Source organism: Cyanistes caeruleus, chromosome 3 (assembly GCF_971803275.1).
Source record: "Cyanistes caeruleus chromosome 3, bCyaCae1.hap1.1, whole genome shotgun sequence".
Classification (NCBI taxonomy): Eukaryota; Metazoa; Chordata; class Aves; order Passeriformes; family Paridae; genus Cyanistes; species Cyanistes caeruleus.
The window spans coordinates 85,359,013-85,377,514 of NC_141703.1; the positions used below are offsets into that span (position 1 = coordinate 85,359,013).

Below are 18,502 nucleotides of genomic sequence, written 5' to 3' on the forward strand. Positions count from 1 at the left end.
AAATGTCCACTCCCTAAGTGGGCAGAGAGCTGTGGATCGCACTCTGGGACCAGCAGTGCCTATGAAGATGAGATATGTCCCTGAGGGATCCCTGGTAGCTCTTGAGAAGGCCACTGAAGAATGCTCCAGTCACTGCATGGATGGTTTAAGTGAGAGCCATCTCACCTCACTTCAGATACACAGGGTATATATGACATTTGTCTCAGGTACCATTACAGACTTTATATCAGTGAGAGAAACACACTGCTTCAGGGACTGAGGTATTTTGTATGCCCTTTCTAGGACATGCCACCAGTGCCCTCTGATGTGCCACCAGAGGATCTGTTTCTATCTGCTGTATGAAGGGGAGTTCAGATATTATGATTGTGTAATCATAGGATAGTTTGGGTTGAAGGCACCTTTAAAGATCATATAGTTTCAACTCCCCAACAGGAAGAGTTTCTGCTAGACCAGGTTTCTCCAAGTCCCATCACACCTGGCCTTGAACATTCCCACAAGTGGAGCAGCCACAAAATCCCTGGGCCACCTGCTCCAGTGCCTCACCACCCTCAGTGAAGAATTTCTTAATATCTAATTTAAACCTGTCCTCTTTCAGTTTGAAGTTATTCCCCCTTGTCCTATCATTCCATGCCCTTGTCAAAAGTCCCTCCTCCAGCTCACTTATAGCCCCTCTATGTACTGAAAGAGGCTCTAAGCTGTCCTCAGAGCCTTCTCTTCTCCAGACTGAAACAGGCCAGATCTCTCATCCTGTCTCTATAGAAGCGATGCTCCAGCCCTCTGAGGATCTTTGTAGCCTCCTCTGGCTACTCAGCCCACATGGAGACATTCACCTTCATGCTCCCAATGCAGGACACAATATAGCTCATCCAGACCTCTTCAGCCTCCTAGGGCTGGTGGTGCAAGGAGAGGCTGGCTCAGATGAAGCTTTGCCACAGTGCTAAAAACCTGGGATCGAATCAGAAAGGGAACAGCAGCACTGCAGGCCCACTCACCTCTAGCAATGTTGCTGCGGTGATGAGCGATGCTGACTGAACAACCTCGCAGGCATCCAGGTTGTCATAGGTCCGAGCTGGGGAAAGAAAAACAGAGGGAAAGCCATCAGCAAGGGACATGTCTCTGCAGAAAGTGGATAGGGTGAGGGAAACGGTTGTTTTCCACTGCCTCTGTGTGATGTCCTGGAAAAATCTGGCCATCAGAAGGAAGAGAAAACTTCATGCATCTGCTGGAGTCCTGCTGCTGGCTGCGAAGGACCTGTACTCTGCTCTGCCAGACCAGACAGTGAAGAATGTAGAAATGTTTCTGGCATCTAAGTGCTCTAGGCTTCTGTCTTCCAAAGAGGCTTTTTAAATCACTGTGTCATTTCTTGCAGCTGAGTTTGGTACATTTACAAAGGTGTATCCAATCACAGTTGGCAGGCACCCATCAAACACTCCATTAGTCTCTCTTTGCAAAACCTGAGTCTACTGAATGGCCTGTGGCCATATTCAACCTCACAACACTCAGAAAATATGAATGTCATTGAGCACACTGCAGCCTGGCAGCCCTGCTCTGCGCAGGTGGAATTATTCCTTACTCCTTGTCCTTACAAATGCCACAAAAAACACCTGAGTCCCTGGCATGGCACCATGGCAGGTGTTCTGGATGCAGCCCTCCATCTCTAAGCTTAGCTCCCTGTCAGCATGCAGAATAAAGCGCAGCAGTGCACTGGACCATGTCCCTGTATTTTGTCCTTTTACCTTCATACTGCAGGTTGCCCATGTGCAGGATGGCAGCCAGCAGCTTGGAGATCTCCCAGTTCTCGGTGTCGGTGAACATGAGGACCTTCATAGCGGAGCGGATATTGGCGTACTCCTTGCTATCATCTCTGCCATCACAGGTTGTGCAGTTACCCTGGGGAGGCAAACAGGGCACACACTGCATGGGGCAGAGCCAGGGAGCACTGGGGTGTAACCCTCAGCTGTCAGGGCTTCCCCCAGAACCAGAAATGTTTTGCTTAAGGGATGCTGAACTTGTGGATCTGGCTCTGCCCTTTGTCATAATCTATGATTCAGTGCTCAGCCTCGTCACCTACACTTACTCTGTCATCCCCCAGTACCCTGTGTCTGACTGCTATAAGCAGAAGAGAAGAAGCTCTCTGAGATGGGGATAGAGAGCTAGAGGCTCCCACTGATCCAGTTAGAAAGCTGGGTCCCAGCCTTGCTGATGACCCACCAGCCTTAATTACACCTGCTTCTATCAGCTCCTCTGGATATCAGCAGTGGTATATAGGGAGTGGGGTGGAGATTGCTGGCTCTGTCAGACACCTGGAGCACACACATCTCAGCCCCATATTCTGCTGAGAACCTGCCATCCAGACAAGCACTCTATTATACCTCTGCCTCAAGAGCAGCAGGTCTTATCTAACACCCTGCTTACTTCCAAACACGTGGCATGGGCACCATACACCATCCCATCCAAGCTTGTGTCCTACTTCACAGAAAGTGTGGAAACAGCCTGGTCTAGACACAGGGATTAAGGATTTCCACTAAGACTATGAGCCTTGTGGTGGTGAGACAAAGAGATCCGTCAAACCTTGTGGCTAAGGCTCAGGAAGGTCACAACCAGCAAAGCAGCTCTTGGCTGCAGAAGCACCTCTTTTTTCCTTCTCCCTTGCTAAGAACCTTTCACCACCACACCTCTGTTTCACTGCTCTCTCACCATCGCAAGGTAGTTATAGTCTGTGGCTTTCCCGAGACCCAGCTTCTTCTTCTGCTCCATGGTCATTCCTCTCAGCATGCAGTAGAACACATGGTAATTCCTCTCATCCTGGGCCTGCAGGAGAAGAGAAGGTGTCAGCTCTGCGAGGAGAACAGCACAGCAAAGGCTGGCTGCCCGAGCACCAGCTCCCGCGCCTTGCAGGTGTATCACCTTACCTGCCTGCACACCCGGGACTTCTCCAGCAGGTACTGCTCAATCTTTGCCCCCTCTATGGCTCCCCTTTTGTTGAAGTGGATATCGATGTACTTCCCAAATCTGCTGGAATTGTCATTACGGATGGTCTTCGCGTTCCCGAAAGCTGCAAGAATTACGGTGAGTTAGAGAGGATCTGATGCAGGGAGGATGATGGATCTGGTGTCATGGGGGGAAAAAGTCAAAAGAGTGAAGCTGAGAGGGTTAAAATCAGCCCCAAAGCCTTCCCTTAAGTTTGGCTGGATCAATTTCCTCTCAGTGTGAGGAAACAAGATGTATATTGCATGACTGTCCTTGGAAATACAGAGAGAGCACAGAGGAGAAAGCTTGGGAATGGGGTCACCTTATCCAGGAAGAAGGGCTAGGGCAGCAGGACTTTGCAGCAGCTGATGAAATAGAAGGGAGTTGAGCAAGAGTGGCAGCAGTGTGAAAGGTGACACTGTGCAGAAAATGACAGAGATGCTGGTGAGTGATTTGATGACTGAGAAGGAAAGAAAAGGGAAAATACATCCAAAAGGGAAATACAGACAACTTAGCCAACCTCCAGCAGGAGACTTCTCCCTGCAAACAGACTGTGCAGAGAAAGGTACCCATGTCCATCCTCTTTTGGGTCTGGATGAGTGCCCTAAGCCAGCACACCCTGCAATTTCTGCTCCAGGATTTCTGGTATGTGCTTGATGGGCATGTGCTTGAATTACAGAGCCTCTCTTTCCTGAATCTCAGCAGGGACTAAGTGCATATTCAATAGTGTCCTGTGTGCTTGTCACATTTCTGTTGATTCCTAGAGGGCTATTTACCAAGCAGTCAATGTAAAAATCATGGAATGGTTTGGGTTGGAAGGGACCTTCAAGATCATCTAGTTCCAACCCCTCTGCCAAGGACAAGGATACATCCCACTAGACCAGGCTGATCAAACCTCCATCATTAGAGAACAACCCCAATGTTATTCTTTAAGGAAAATGTGATTTTTCTACACAAGCATGAAAGGCATATCTAGCATCATGTTGGGTCAAGCGGGTCAGATAACCTATTTAATTTACAGATATTCAATTAAAATAGTGGGGTTGATCACAGTAACAGCTTGCCAATGAACCTATTAAGGCCACAAGCTGATTCTCATTATCTGGTTCTTTCCTGGACTCCTCTATTTCTTCTTCTGCATTCTGCTGCCATTCACTGATCTTGGAAGGAAAAGGTGGAATTTGCTACTGTATACAGCCAGCACAAGGTGCTGGGAAGCTCAGGTCCTATTAAACTGATGTTTTATGGAACCATCAAAGATTAAGAATAGGATTTTTGCACCTATGGCCAAAAAAAAGCAAATAATTAGTTAGCTGAATGCAGCACTGAGGGGATATTGATGCTCTGCATGCAGTCCAGCACTGGAAAGATGTGGTGAGATTTTTCAAAAGAGCTTTGATTGAACATCAGATGCACAAAAAAGTATTAATCAGCACTTTTACATCCTACACACAGAATTAGGTAAAATTCAGGGTTTTGTACAGATTTTTTGGGGGGAACAAAAGTACTGTTTTAAGTAGAAAACCACTTTTTTTCCCAATTTTTAAGTAACAAAACAGTTGAAAAAATAATTCAGGTCAGCTGAAATGCTTCGCTTTCAACAATAGTTGTCAAAAATATAGAGGAAAACATATATATAGAGGAAAACAGGTTCTAACAGCTCAAATCAGAGAATATTAGTCTTGTGAAAAATAAATTCAGATGGCAGGAATCTGAATGTGTTTAGTACAAGTGTACTTAAGAAAGTTTTGTCACTTTTTTGGAAACCTGAAGTGTGACATAAGTGATTTACATTTGGTTATATTTTATGGTTCCTGAATTTGTTTTTTATTTTTTCTAGCAAAATAATTCTTTATTATCTGAGGCCTCACCTTCCAAGATGGGGTTTGCCTCCAGGACCTGCTGCTCAATCCAGGAGTGCTGACCACTGATTGCTGCAAGGAATTGTAGAATCAGTTTTGTACTTTCTGTCTTCCCTGCTCCGGATTCTCCACTGCAAAGACAACAGGAGTGGAGGTTAGTGAAAGCCAGGCTGCCTCCTCCCTGCCAATGTCCCTCCCTCTGTCTCCAAAGGAACTTCTGTCTCTGTGTCTCCACTGTTAGCGTAGGCAGGATGAGACCACTAAGGATGGGTTTCCACCATCCCAAGGACCGGTTCTGGGACAAATGGTAGGGCATGGTACCAGACAGCTTCCAGCCAAGATCCAGATTTGCTCTGTGTTCTGTTTGGCCCAAGCTGCTGCTTTAGTTTCAGTATCCCCAGCAAATGTCATCATTCAATCAGCACTAAGAGGGTCATGAAGTACTTTCAGTTAGTGCTTTTCCAGGTGTGATCACCAGACCATGACCCTGTGGTCCAGGATCTAGCTGTTCCATGTTCCCATGGGACGTCTTCATCACCAGTCTTGAGCTGTGATAAGGCAGACTGTGAAATACAGCCTTTTAACAGCAAGGACTTCCACAGGTCTCCTAGGCTTGTTCTAACAACGAGCAGGTGGGAGAGGAGAAGCTTATGGGGCAGGAAAACCAAAGTTATTCCTCAAACTTTTCACAGAAAGATAACCTCAGTTATCTTGTGAAGGGCTGAGCAGAAATATTTGGGTGAGTCTATGGTGTGTCTGATACATGGGGTAGCCAAAATAAGTGACCAAAACAGACCTTCCTGACACTGACTATCCAGCCCTAGCCTCATGGGCAAACTGTTTCACTTTTCAGGCCACTGCCACACTGCATTAACTCTCCCATGGGCCCCATAAGATGCTTTTTTAGACCAGGAAAACAAGCCTTCCTGAATGGCCTTTTCAGACTCATGTATCTGAGATACTGCACATGGGATGTTCCAGAGTTATGCTTTTTTATTCAATGAAACTTAGGGTAGGCATGCCTTGGGGAAAAGACTGTGGGTTCAGAATTTATAGGATCATGTTGGAGGGCTGATACAACCATTTGGGACAGATACTGGAGGGAACTATAACTGTAATTGTGACCAGGAACTTCTTGATACCCAAGGTTGATCGGTCCAGAGCAGAGCATGCATGGAGACACCGTTCAGGAGTCTGAATGACCAAGCCTGTCCCTGGCCCTTCCTTGTGAGAAAGTATCAATGTCTGCAGTTTTGATGTCTGTAGGAGTATTGAGCTTTAATTTAAAAGTGGAGGTTAAAAATAAACATGAGATCTATTGGGTTGTAAGGGTAAATACCAAAGTATTGATAAAGCACCTTTGCTAGGAACAGTGACTGCGAACAGAGACCACCTCTGCACCAGGAATATGTAGATGGAATATCTAATCACTCATTCAGTGTCTGATTCTATCTGATAAGCTGTTCCAAATCAAGCATGTTGCATCTCAGCACCTGCCTTCAGGATTTGGCCCACTTGGAAACTCAGCAACTCACCTTATGATACAACACTGGTCCTTGTTGTTGCGCTGCATGTTGAAGTAGCAGTTGTCAGCAATGGCGAAGATGTGTGGTGGCATCTCACCAATCTTTTTGTTGGTGTAGAGGCGTATCTGCTCAGGTGAGTAGATGGGTAGGAGCTGGTAGGGGTTTACTGCCACCAGTATTGAACCTGTGTATGTCTGGAGGAGAAGCACATGAAGGTTATGGGGACAGTGAGGTGTAGCTGAGAGACTTTGCAGCTTGCATGGGATGTGGATGGAGGCCAGAAAAATAAAGGCTTTTTAAAAGCTGGATGAAAGATGATGCTTAAGTCAGAGATGCTTGCAGGGGGAGCCTGGAGTAAAATGGGAACAGAAGTCCCAAAATACCGAAATCAGTTCATATTCAGCCTTGCTTATGCACAGCACGGTTTCAAGCCTTAATTCATATTTTGTATGCTCTCAGTTAAGATTCAGAGTCTTAAGAGAAGCTCATATTTGCAAAATTATCACCAGAGCCAGCATACATCCATACACAACTACTGCACTGCAAGTATGATGAGAAACCATAGATGAAAGAAACCTGACAACCATTCCCATATCTCACAGCAGGACGAGTTGGATCCAAACCATTCTTTCAGATGACTATCTAACCTGATTTCATCAATTCACAGCAGCTGCTAAGCTTCCCTCTGCAATGCATTCTTTGCTACCCTCTCTGCCTAGCCAAATCTCTCCATACTTCAGTTTAAACCTTGTCCTGTGCAGATGGATATTGCCCACAAAGTCCTGACATATTCCTTCTCATCTATCTCTGAAACTTTGTAAATGGCCTTTGGTCCAGCTCTCCTGGGCCTTGGGTAGCAAACTACTCTGTAGCATCTTGCTCTTTCATTTTTGCCCTTCCAAAAGCTGTTTCTCTCAAGCCTCTCATCAAAGGACTCATGAGCTTTGTTATGTTGCTCAGATGTAGTGACGAGGAGGTTTGGCCACATCCCAAGCTCAAGGCAGAGAATAAGGATCTCCTTGCCCTGTTTCATCTGTCTAGAAGTCAGCGTCCAGAGCAGGTGAGTCAACGGGCCTCCACCTTGGGTTAGCCAAGGGGCATGAGATGAAGGCTACTTTCACTCTGTGACTTCAAAGAATTCAAGTCACTTTCTCTAGGTTAATTTTTAGCAACTGAAGTTATAAAATTCATCTCACCTTTCTTTCCTGGGTAGAACCAGCTGTGAAGGTTCCCTCACTACTGCATATATTTTTTCAGGAAACAAAACAAGTAATTTCAACATTCATATAATCCTTATGGGTTTTCATCTGTATGGCCTAAACCCAATAAGGCTTTGGCACAAAGCAGCAAAGTGCCACAGAAAGGATGGTCGTGGGAGAGAAGAAATAATTTGCCACCATCTACACAAAACTTGCCACCAGTCTGGGCCTCCTGAAGGCAGCCAGTAGGTGGCAACTGTGTCCCATAGTAGGGATGATGAAAGCCATTAGGGGTTCCTCACCTTCTAGTCTCATGGCCAACACAAGAGAGCAACTTTCATTTCAATCTCATGTGAGGTTTGACTTTGTAGCGGTAATTGGGAAAGGACACCCTACTCTTCTCTGTAACAGGGGATTATGTGTCAGTAAGGGAAAAAATCTCTTTGAGCTCCAGAACAATGTTGTCCTAAGTCCAAAGGGTAGAAAATGGCTGTGAAATCATGTAGACTTGATTTTAGAAAAAGAAGGTATTGAAAAAGGGAGCAGAGATGTCCCTGAGAAGCCTTCAAAGGGAACAGAACAGGAAACCTCAGTGCTCAGAGAAGGAGGAAGCTCAATTTCTAAATGGGATTATGACATCAAGATTCCTAATGAAGACTCCTTTGAGTCCTATCTAAGATATTTGAAAAATTCTTTCCCTCTTTATTTATTCCAGGTTAATTTTAGGGACATTTCTCACTTTCTTTGAGCCTCTTTAAAAAAAACAAAACCCTAACTCCTTTCAGAGGCTTCTGAAATCCCTCCGTTTCAGCCACTCTGGTCTGCCCTGCCACAAATGTAAACAGAGAGGCTTTTAAAGGTGTTAACCATTAGGAATGTTTTCTGGATGCTCTCACTGACCCTTCCCTTGTGATCTACAAAACACTTTGTCAGCATGAACTGTTGTACTATTGCTTGTTTTTGTAGGTCATTCCTAGTTGATAAATAATCACAATTTTCCCAATTCTCACAGCTGACAGAAGGCAAAACTTTGTTCACTCTGTTGATGAGGGGCCAAAGGGCACTTCCAAGGAAATAGTAGCACACTGGTTTCTATTGCTGGGTGATGTCAAAGCCCTTTTCTGTTGGAAAAATAAAGCTCCACTGAGAGCAGGGACTCTGCTGTAGCTGACCACAGGAACCACATCTCACAGCAAATTCATTACTGCCTGCATGACCTACATTTTAATTAGCCCCAAACAAATCCTTTCTGAGCCTGCTTCCCTTGCTACCCAGAACACCATGGCTGACTTCATCTGGATTGTTATGGGGTTAAAGCTCTACCAAACGTTACTGCATTTTGGCAGCCCTTAGAGAGCAGCAGCAGGCACTGGTTTCATCTCCAGATAAAGAGATTTAACCTTATTCACAAATCCAAACTCCCCACCAGACTGACTCTCTTTGTACTCAACATATTTTCTCTTGCTGTATGCAAGCAAAACTAAGGGCAAGAAGCCCTTGTTGAAGTTTTTCATATTTTGCTGCAGACATTTCTTCCCTTCAAGTTAAGGCCATTACTGAGAAGCTTAAAGCTTTAACCACATTCACAGGATGGGGACTTTCCAGCTCTGGGAAGTTGTCACAGCTTCACCATGTGGGTCAAGCTCTGCACAGAGAAGATGGTTGCTCCCAGTGCATTTACAAAGCAGCAGCAATGGTGGTGTGAAGTAAATGAGAAGGCCACAATGGTGAACAGAAAAAGTGATCCAGTGGAAGGCATGGCAGCAATTGCAAATGACATTGCCAAGAGTCATACTTACCCTCCCGCCGCAGTTTGTCTTATGAGTAAAATGTGAGGGAGAAGAAAAAGGGAAATTACATTTTATTAGAGCAGAACCACATCCTCCACAAAGCTAAGGACACAAGGAAACAAGAGGAACAGAAGTCCCATTGGAAAAGCAATCATTTACACAGCAGGCTCAGAAATCCTTTCAAGCAGTGAAACTTCACTATCTTTAAGACAGGGCTAATTATACCACAGAGAAAAGCACCTCAGCAGACTGGGTGTCCCCTGCACACATGGCATCCATATGGTACCTTGGCTTTGCAAAACTGTCATCAATATTTACCACATCTGACACAAATCTACTCCTCCTAGTGGCATCACTCTTAACCACTTAAGTGCAACCTTAATCTAAGGTTGGGCTCCTGAGCCTCCAACTACACACCTGTAGACAGAAGTGGTTTGCATACCTCTCTATCAAGCTATGTACTCTCTGTCATTTTGAGAGTGTCATTCTGATTTCGAGATTGCACTAATTGCTGTGCTGTGCCCAGTTCTTGGGCTGGCACTCTAAAGCCATTAGTGGTGTGGAGCAATCAAGACATGGTAACCTGGAACCTCTGTGTTGCAAATGTCTTTGTGGGATGTGGCCATCCCTTAGGCAGGAACTCTGTAGGATGCACTGCACTGTCACCATCGGACCAGAAGAACTTGCAGAGAAACTGAAGTGGTTATTGTGTCACTTCAGGCCAAATCACCACCCACACTCACCTCCAGGCCAAAAGATGCCCTTTGCATCAGCCCTTATTAGGATGACACTTTGCCCAGTGCTTGTTTGTGCTACTAATCTTCCTGGATGCCTGTGAATAGCTTGGCAAGGGAGCTCAAAGATAGAGCTTTCAGGAAGGAGCTTGGTGTATTCACAGGCAATCTGATACTGCACACAGGGAATTGTATCTGAGGACCTCTGGTCACTTGGAGAGGCAAAGACACTTTCTAGGTAGCACAGACACCCCAAAAGAGACACACAGACACCACTGACAAAATAACCAACACGATCCAAACTTTCCCAGAGAGAGCAGCAGGAATCCACTTTGTGCCACCAAAGGGTGCCCACAAGCAAGGGAGAAAAAAGGGTAAACACAAGCTCCTTGAATGAGCCAATCACCTACAGATTATTGGCCATCTGTACTCCTTGAGTGGCATTCAGGTTGCTCGAATTCGGTTTTCCACATGAGTAATGCACCTAACCTTGAAGACGGATGTGCTCTGAGCTGGGAGGCTGGACTGTAGAAACCCAGCCTAAAATTTTCTTTCAACATAAACTCCTCTATGATATCCAAGCTCCAGTCAACTCTAAAGCATCTGAGAGGCACTTCTGTTTGTATAGCTGAAAGGCAATTTTGTCTCTGTTGGCTCTATTCACTCCTCTGGTGACTGCCATGGGTGCCATGGTGGAGACACCACCTCAAGTATGAATCTGGGCTGTTAACTTGCTAGTTTATTATTATAAATGGCGAGAAATTTTAATTATAAGGGGAGAAACCCAGTTCATCTAACATGGGAATAGTTTTCTGGTTATACTCTTTTTATCTAAACTGACAATACGGGGGACTTTGGGATCATGCACAACAAAGTGTCTGAGTGAGAGATGCATTTGGAGGTCTCTATTCTCCTCCAAGCTTTGGGGACCTATGGGTACCTTTTCAGCACCCGTGTCCCCTTCCTCCAGGATTGGACTCCATCTCTGAAATAAGAGACAGACATGTCCCAGAAAGGGGGCAAGGGACTATCATATTAACAGCCTATGAAGCAGAGTGGTGTCTTCTCCATCACTGCCCAGCCCTAATCCAAAAATATCCTATCAAAAAGCACTGCACATCAAGCAGCGATGAACGAACAGACTTGATAGATAAAATCCCATCCATACTCTGTTAGCTTATTTTATCTGTGAAGTCTGACTATCTTGCAATTCCCTCTGGCCTGAAAATCCAGTAGTCTCTAGAGCCATTTAAAAATTAGATGACCAGGAGGCTTTGCCAAGACCTTCAAAGCCACAGCAGGACATGACTGAGCTGACCTAAGGAAGGACACTGCTGTCCTCAGAGAACAACTGCCAAGATCCCAGGAAACCCAGGACTAATAAGTCATTAACACAGACTGGGAAGGTTTTTTAGAGGTGTTCTGGGAGTTACTCACTTTGTTCCCAGTTATTTCATGCATGCCCCTCTTTATCCTTTCTCTACCCCTTCCTCCTACAGCAGTGGTTGTCTTCACCCCTCTGGGTTAAACAAGTTAATAGTTCAGGGGGAGAGGGCAGAAGGGTCACATTCAGCATGTAGTTTACACCTCTACAGAAGTTTTTGCTTTTGGATGATGATATCATGCTCACGGCCTGGGCTGAACTGGTTATTCTGTGTGCAGAAAGCTAATGCACATGCCCAAAACTTCTACAGGGGTGGGACAGCAAGGTGGTGTGTACTTTGCCCATCACCTAACTCATGGGGTCTTTCACTGGGGTATCTAGAAGCTCTGCAATATCCTCCAAAGTCAGAAGCCCTTCACCACCTGGGACAAGGTGAAGGTAGAAACCCAGATGCTCAGTGTCGCCCTGAGAATCAGGCCATCGATATTGTTTTTCTACATGTTCTAGCCACTTTCCCAGGAAAGTAACTATAAACACAGGTGTTTATACATTCCATTAAAGATGTGCCTTTTGATGGACATCTCTCACGGCCAGTCTGGTTGGGTAAGTGTTAACCTGACTATCCAATCCCTGGTTGTGGTCAGAAACTTATAAATACTGAAAAGAAAAATAAAGTTCGCTCTTTCCTTCACCACACCTCGAACTGCGTCTGTGTGACTCATTTTGTGTCCAACAGCGACAGCTCAGTTCAGCCAGGGTTCCCACCCACAGGGGCTCCCCAGGGCTAAGGAGAGCAGGGGGGGGAGGTGAGGTGGACACTCACATAGATGAGGTGCTCCCGATAGCGGATCAGCAGGTTCCTGAGAATTCCCGCCTCGTTCAGGTCCCCTAGGCGGATCATGTCCTCCACTCCGTGGATGGAGGTGGGGTGCATGGGTTTGATGTGGCTGGCATTCTGTGGGGAAATCCAGTGCTCCTGGGAAAAGAGCAAGGCCACAGAAAAGTAAGTCAAATGAGAGACCACTAGGATGGAAGATACAAACAGCCCACCCCAAAGGCAAGGACCAGACAGAAGAACATACACAAGAGATCATCAGCACATCTACCACAGCTTCTATTCCTGGGGCAAGGCAGTGATGAATTTGAAAGATTTGTAACAGAAGAAGGAAAACATTTTTTAATTTGAGTTTTATTGGAGCAACAAGAGACAGGAGACACAAGACATCCTGGCAGGAACCTCCTCCAGGGCAATATGGTCACCCAGAACATCAGGGGAGTTTATAACAAATAGCAAATTTGTCTTCCCCTTCACAACTGCATTTTCACATCACTGCTTAACCCTCTGCCACTCTTGAGCAGAGAGAAGTAGATTTAGAAAAAGAGAAATGTATGGACAGGGGTGGCAAAGTCATATTTTTATTGGCAGTGTTATTTAGACTCACCACTTCTAAGGGCTTCAAAAGCCACTACAAATTGCCCACAAGGACCCTGCCAAACCAAATCTCTATTACCCTTGAGGGGAGTGAGAGCATTTACAATTACCTCAGCAAGGGAAAAAAAAAAAAAAAGCAGCATAGAGAAGCACCTTGATACAGACCTTACTCTAAAATAGCCACCACTGAACAAAAATATGGGAGGGAAATTGAAGGAGAACCAGTGTTTGGGCACATCAGGTATTGGTAGGAGGTCAGGAAGGATTGGATAACAACCGGAACTTCAGGTTGAGGAGGGTTTGCTCAAATAGCTACCTAAATGTCTTTTGTGGACTTCTGCTATCATTGTTCTCAAGAAGGTTCTCAATTTTTCACTCCCAGTACAGCCACAAAAACAGGGACACAACATTATCTTGCCTTTACAGATAGAAAACTCTGTCACAGTTAATTCCCAAGGAAATACGGGAAGTCAATAACAAAGTTGATTTTCATGGCCCTGGGATCCCCAGCCTAGCAAAGCCATAGAGTTGAAGAAGGGACATCACAAGCCTTTGTACATACATTGCCTTCATCATCCACGACCTGGATCTGTCCAGAATCACACAGTTTAACCACCGCTCCAATGGGGACGTCGAATTCCCGTCCAGTTTTGAGGTCCATCCACACATAATCCCCCTGGAAGCAAAGACAGCATAGTTATACTCAGTGCTGCAGGGAGTTCAGCATCCCTTGGGATATGAGTTGTTGATGTTTTGTACCCAAGTCATTAGCACAAGTCAAATGACTTCCCTCGCAAACCACAAACCACCCCTTTTCACAGAGGCTCAGGAAAGCAGGTGCTTTGCATGTGGTGCTTGGGGATGTGGTTTAGTGGTGAACACGCTGGTGCTGGGTTAATGGCTGGACTTGAAGATCTCAGAAGTCTTTTCCAATCTTAGTGATTCCACGACTCTATGAAATCCCCTGCAAGGTGCCAGAAGCAGGGCATGGTCCATACAGCATATGGACCTAACTCTCTGCTGTCCCACTGCCCTAACCCTCTGCTTCTCAAGCTCATGAGTGATTGCTGGCAACAGAGTGGTCACAGAACAGTGATAGAGGCAGAAAAACCCACCCAGGTGGAGGTTTTTCCCTGTGTAATATACAAACCTAAGAAATGACATTTAGGAGATTGTTTTGAGCTCTGCTAAGCCTTATCTAGGGGCTTGTGGTCCCTTTCTTACTTGCAGATAACAACTATCAAATATTCCTTGGAGATTGCTGAAAAGGGAATAACTAAAGATGGGTTAAGAACATAAACAGAGAGGCAGATATATGTTCTTCTTCAGGAGTTCTTCTAGCTACAGCAATGTGTAGGTGGGCTGTTTGTATTTAATACTTCTCAGTAGATTTTATCTGCTGTGAGCACTTTCACTTGAGACCTGAAGCTGTGCAAAGTTTTAGCATCCATAATCCCAAAAGGCTGTGTCCTTTCACATGTTTCTAATGTTTTACCGGTTTCATTTCAGACTTCTGTGTTTTCATTTTGAAAGACACAGAAAGCAGTTGACCCCAATCCCCTCACTTCATGTCACTACTGATCCTATACACCTTTGTCAGTCCGGATGTGCAGGGACTATCTGCTCTCATCAGCTCTGTGGATATTAAATTACTCAAATGCAAAGAAGCTTTTAAAGAAGCTGTTTTCCTCAATACAAAAGCAAACTCCAAAATAACTACAAACTAAAGCCCCAAGCAGGACCCACACTGGAACAAAGCAGAATTGTGTCCCACCCCTATTCTCAAGGTGAAAAGATATTAAAATTGGGAGCAATCTAGTTGTCAGCTGTGCTTTCATTCATGCAGCTGAGATTAATGCTGTAGACTTGTAGCCCCACCTAACACCACATTCTCGGGGACCAGCTCCACTTGTACCTATTAAGCATGATGCAAATGCAGTTATGTCCCTTTTGAAGTCCTGAAAAACTGCTGGGAGAGGGAGAAGGGAAAACCAGGATGTATCGCTTTGCATGTGCTCTGATATCACCCCTTCCTGAGTATCCACTATCAACCATTTCTGTGGACAGAGCATATTTGTAGGTCTGGTTTGGCCCAATAGGCTGCTAAACAATATTCATCTCTGTGCTGGGGGGTATAAGCTGGAGCCATCACCATCCAAGTCACCATTCACTAAGACTTCCAAGAGACACAAGCCTGTGAGTACCACCAGAATGTAAGGTTACTCAGGGATCCACACATGGAGAAACTACACACCAGGAATTCCCAACCATTTTGTGGCAGACTCTACCCTTGGCAGCTGCTTGCCAGGCTTACACTAGGATATCAACAAAGTCATTCTGCTTTCATGGAACTCAGGATCCAGTCCTTAGTTTAGGTTTTAATTTCCTCAGAGGACTGAGCTACAGATCTAAGTATCTTTATCCAGCTCATGAAAATATAATAATGTATTTTTCTCATTAACTGTCTTATCCTCACATCTCGTAACTTAGCTGAAAAGGCAAAAAAAATCACAGCTAATGAAGGCAGTGTCAGGAGCAGATACGTTATAAATCCATTTATATTAATATTTATTTTCTAGCTCCTTTGATCCAAGACTCTCAAAGCATTTCAGAATGTTCAGCACTGCTATCCTCTCTGCATCACTGGGTAAATTCATGCACACGGTGGGTAACCTGATCAAGGTGTCAGCAAGAGATGAGCCGGGTTGCTCAGCTCCTGCTCAGCGGAAAACCTTTCCAACACCTTAGCAGCTCTGTAAAAATTGCTTTTGATCAAAAATCCAAGAATTGTAATGCTGCTTTTTTTAAAAAAAACACACTCTAATATTGAATAGTGGTAAAAGCAGTCTGCTTCATATGGTGTGTTACCTCACAGCTGAGATAAAAGGAAGTCTGCCCTCCCCAAGGTAAATTGATATTCTGCTACCACTAAGACAGCTTCTGTGCTTTGTCTGCCTAATGCACAGAATGCTTGTCCCCTCAAACTGCTCTTTTTAAACTCATTAAAGTACAGTTCTTAATACTGGTGAAAAAAGTCTTAGGGGATGGGCTAAGTTGGTAAGCTCAGGAAGGTCGGGGGGGGTATGAAATAACATCACTTATTAAGAGTGCCGACCTATTTCCTTTTCTGACTTTAATCAATTCCATATAAACCCCATGGAAGTCTGTTACATTCCTTCTGCTGAAGCAATCACCTTCAAATCAGCCCCAACCCCAGCAGATATACTGGAGATTTCAGGGCAAATCAGGGTGATTCATGCATTTACCAGCTGTGGCTTGTGAGTTGCATAACCTGCCTCATGCCTACACTGGTGCAGTTTATTTCCCAAAATACATGACAGAGTACTGGAGAAGTGCAAATACCACCAGACCCTTTACAGTTTTAACATGGTCCACCTCTTCCTCTTCAATGCAGCCCAGTGGGTTTTAGTACCCTCCCAAACGAGAAAAATCTTCCAAACTGCTTTGGGGCAGACCCTCACAACCTGGGGGCAGTGACAACCAAACAGTGGTGCAAGAGGAGGACACACCACACACAGATCCACACAATTCACAAAGAGGATCTTTAGGAGGAGCTTCCAAATGCGAAGAGCAAGAAGGTTGCACCGCAGGGGAGCTACAGTGCTTGGCGGGGGGACAAAGGAGGAAGGTGAGAGAAGCTGGTGTAGGCAGTGCAAGGATCCCATCAACAGCAAGAGAGATTTCAAAGCAGCCTGAAAGCTTCCAGCCATGCTCAGGGCTTGGGACCCCCTATCTTACCGCTAACATGGTCGTGGGCTTCAGGACCTGGTTGACATTGCGAAGTAGTGTCCATCTGCCCTGGTCTCTCTCCTGATCTTCCACCACCTCAGGGCATGGCTGCATGAAAACGACTTTCTTCTTCTTCAACATCTCCGAAACTTTGCGGTGGTATTTGCCCCTGTCTCCTGCTTTCTACGTGTATTCCACCATGAATGCCCGAACACGGTGGCTGGTTTGCTCTAGACCTGCGGCGCGACCATGCCTGCTGCTCGCAGGACACCCTCTGACCTGATTCACAATATAGCTCTTGGTAAAGATCTTCTCCTAGCAGGAAAATTTCCATGCACCAGCCATGGTCCTCCCCTGGCCAGCTGACACGCTCACTGTATATGACCAGCCCTGTGAGAATCTCAAAGCAAAATGTACAGCTTTGCTTCTCTTCACTTAAATTCTTCCAGTCTCTCCAGCAAGGGCTTCTACTCAGTCAAGGACCTGAAGGACACTGCAACTACCCAGTCTGGAAAAACAACTGCAGGATTAACAGGAAACCTCTTCATTTCCCCAGGACTTCTCTCTGTTACCTTCCTTTCTTAGTGAAATAACCATCTGCCAGCTTGAGGACTTTCAGCACAGAACACTCTGGGATACTTATTAATCCACAAATGCAGTCAGTCCCCATGCAACACATGGCATTTAATTAACCTAATACCTTTACATACCAAATTAACCAAAGCGCAGTGGGAACTCAAAACCAGAGGCCATCTGCATTTTCTTTAAACTGATCGCCTGGAGTAGATCCATAGCAACTGAATTTTAAATAATTGAGTGGAAGGTGTTCAGAGCAGCACGGCCTCCGTGCCTATAGGTGAGAGGAGAGCCTGTGCTGTGGATGGAAATGGGCTCAATGCAAGGACCACCGAGACAATGAGGTCGCACTGACTCTACACCTGCCAGCTCCATGGACACATTTCTGCAATCACTCCTTCTCTATAGGGAGGTCTGTTCCAGTAGAGACTAATCAGGACCACTGGCCAAACCAGAAGAGCACAAGGCATTTTACAGTCACCTCAGATTTGCTTTGTTCTTGTCCTATGCTAGATACACTTGAAATTTCTCACTTTCATCTAAGAAAGGCTTTTCTGGTCATTTGGAGAATTTCAGACCACTATAGCTCAGCCCAAATTTCATCCATTAAAATTTTGAATCTAAAGCAGTGCTGTTTATAGAGACCAGAGCAATGCACGACTAGATAAAAGAGTGCAGCTGCTAAGACATTCTCATTTATCACTTTTAATGAAAAGCTCTACTGATGCCTTGATTCCATGGGATTTCAAATCCATTTGTCCATGAAGAACAGGGCACAGGGATGTGGTTTATTGGTAGGCCTGGCAGCATTAGGTTAATGGTTGGATTTGATGATCTTAGAGGTATTTTCCAACCTTAATGATTCTGTGATTTTATATGCTTGAAGGTAAACTTTCTAGACAAAGGAAGGCTTCGAAGGCACCCTTCATGGGGCACAGTCTCCAAGGTCAACAGCAGATGATGGGTACAATAAACTCAGAATGAGCTAGTGCTTCTCATCTGTGAGCAGCAGTGACAGCAGCGAGGCAACCCTTGCCCAAAGGACAGGCAACAAACATTGAAGGTTTAAGCTGGAACACTGAAGGTTTAAAGCCCAGGAACAATAAGGTGTATGGCTCTTGTAGCTGTGCAGGGAAGAGATCATGTCTCATGGATAAGAAGCCAGGTGAAGATTAATTAGATGTATGTCCACCAATGAAGCAAGTAAAAATGTACATGAGGCATGACAGTAATGCAGGGAGAAGAGGACAGAGTGAATGTAGCAATCCCAAGGGAGATG

General features: G+C 45.2%; 1 protein-coding gene across 8 annotated transcripts in view; it reads right to left on the reverse strand.

The window, feature by feature from the left end:
* MYO7A (myosin VIIA) overlaps nucleotides 1-18,502 on the reverse strand; it is a 99,271-nt gene that overhangs the window by 47,176 nt on the left and 33,593 nt on the right. For 4 of the 8 annotated variants that reach the window (XM_086882375.1, XM_086882373.1, XM_086882376.1 and 1 more), the window contains 8 exons: nucleotides 13,460-13,573; nucleotides 12,289-12,441; nucleotides 6,368-6,552; nucleotides 4,842-4,963; nucleotides 2,913-3,055; nucleotides 2,698-2,811; nucleotides 1,737-1,890; nucleotides 993-1,069 (listed from right to left, as the gene is read on the reverse strand). In XM_086882375.1, coding sequence (XP_086738501.1) covers nucleotides 993-1,069; nucleotides 1,737-1,890; nucleotides 2,698-2,811; nucleotides 2,913-3,055; nucleotides 4,842-4,963; nucleotides 6,368-6,552; nucleotides 12,289-12,441; nucleotides 13,460-13,573 — 1,062 coding nt within the window. Of the gene's footprint in view, nucleotides 1-992; nucleotides 1,070-1,158; nucleotides 1,361-1,736; nucleotides 1,891-2,697; nucleotides 2,812-2,912; nucleotides 3,056-4,841; nucleotides 4,964-6,367; nucleotides 6,553-9,356; nucleotides 9,375-12,288; nucleotides 12,442-13,459; nucleotides 13,574-16,656; nucleotides 17,275-18,502 lie in introns of those variants that run through there. The other 4 variants (XM_023922104.2, XM_086882372.1, XM_023922089.2 and 1 more) reach the window with 3 other exon arrangements.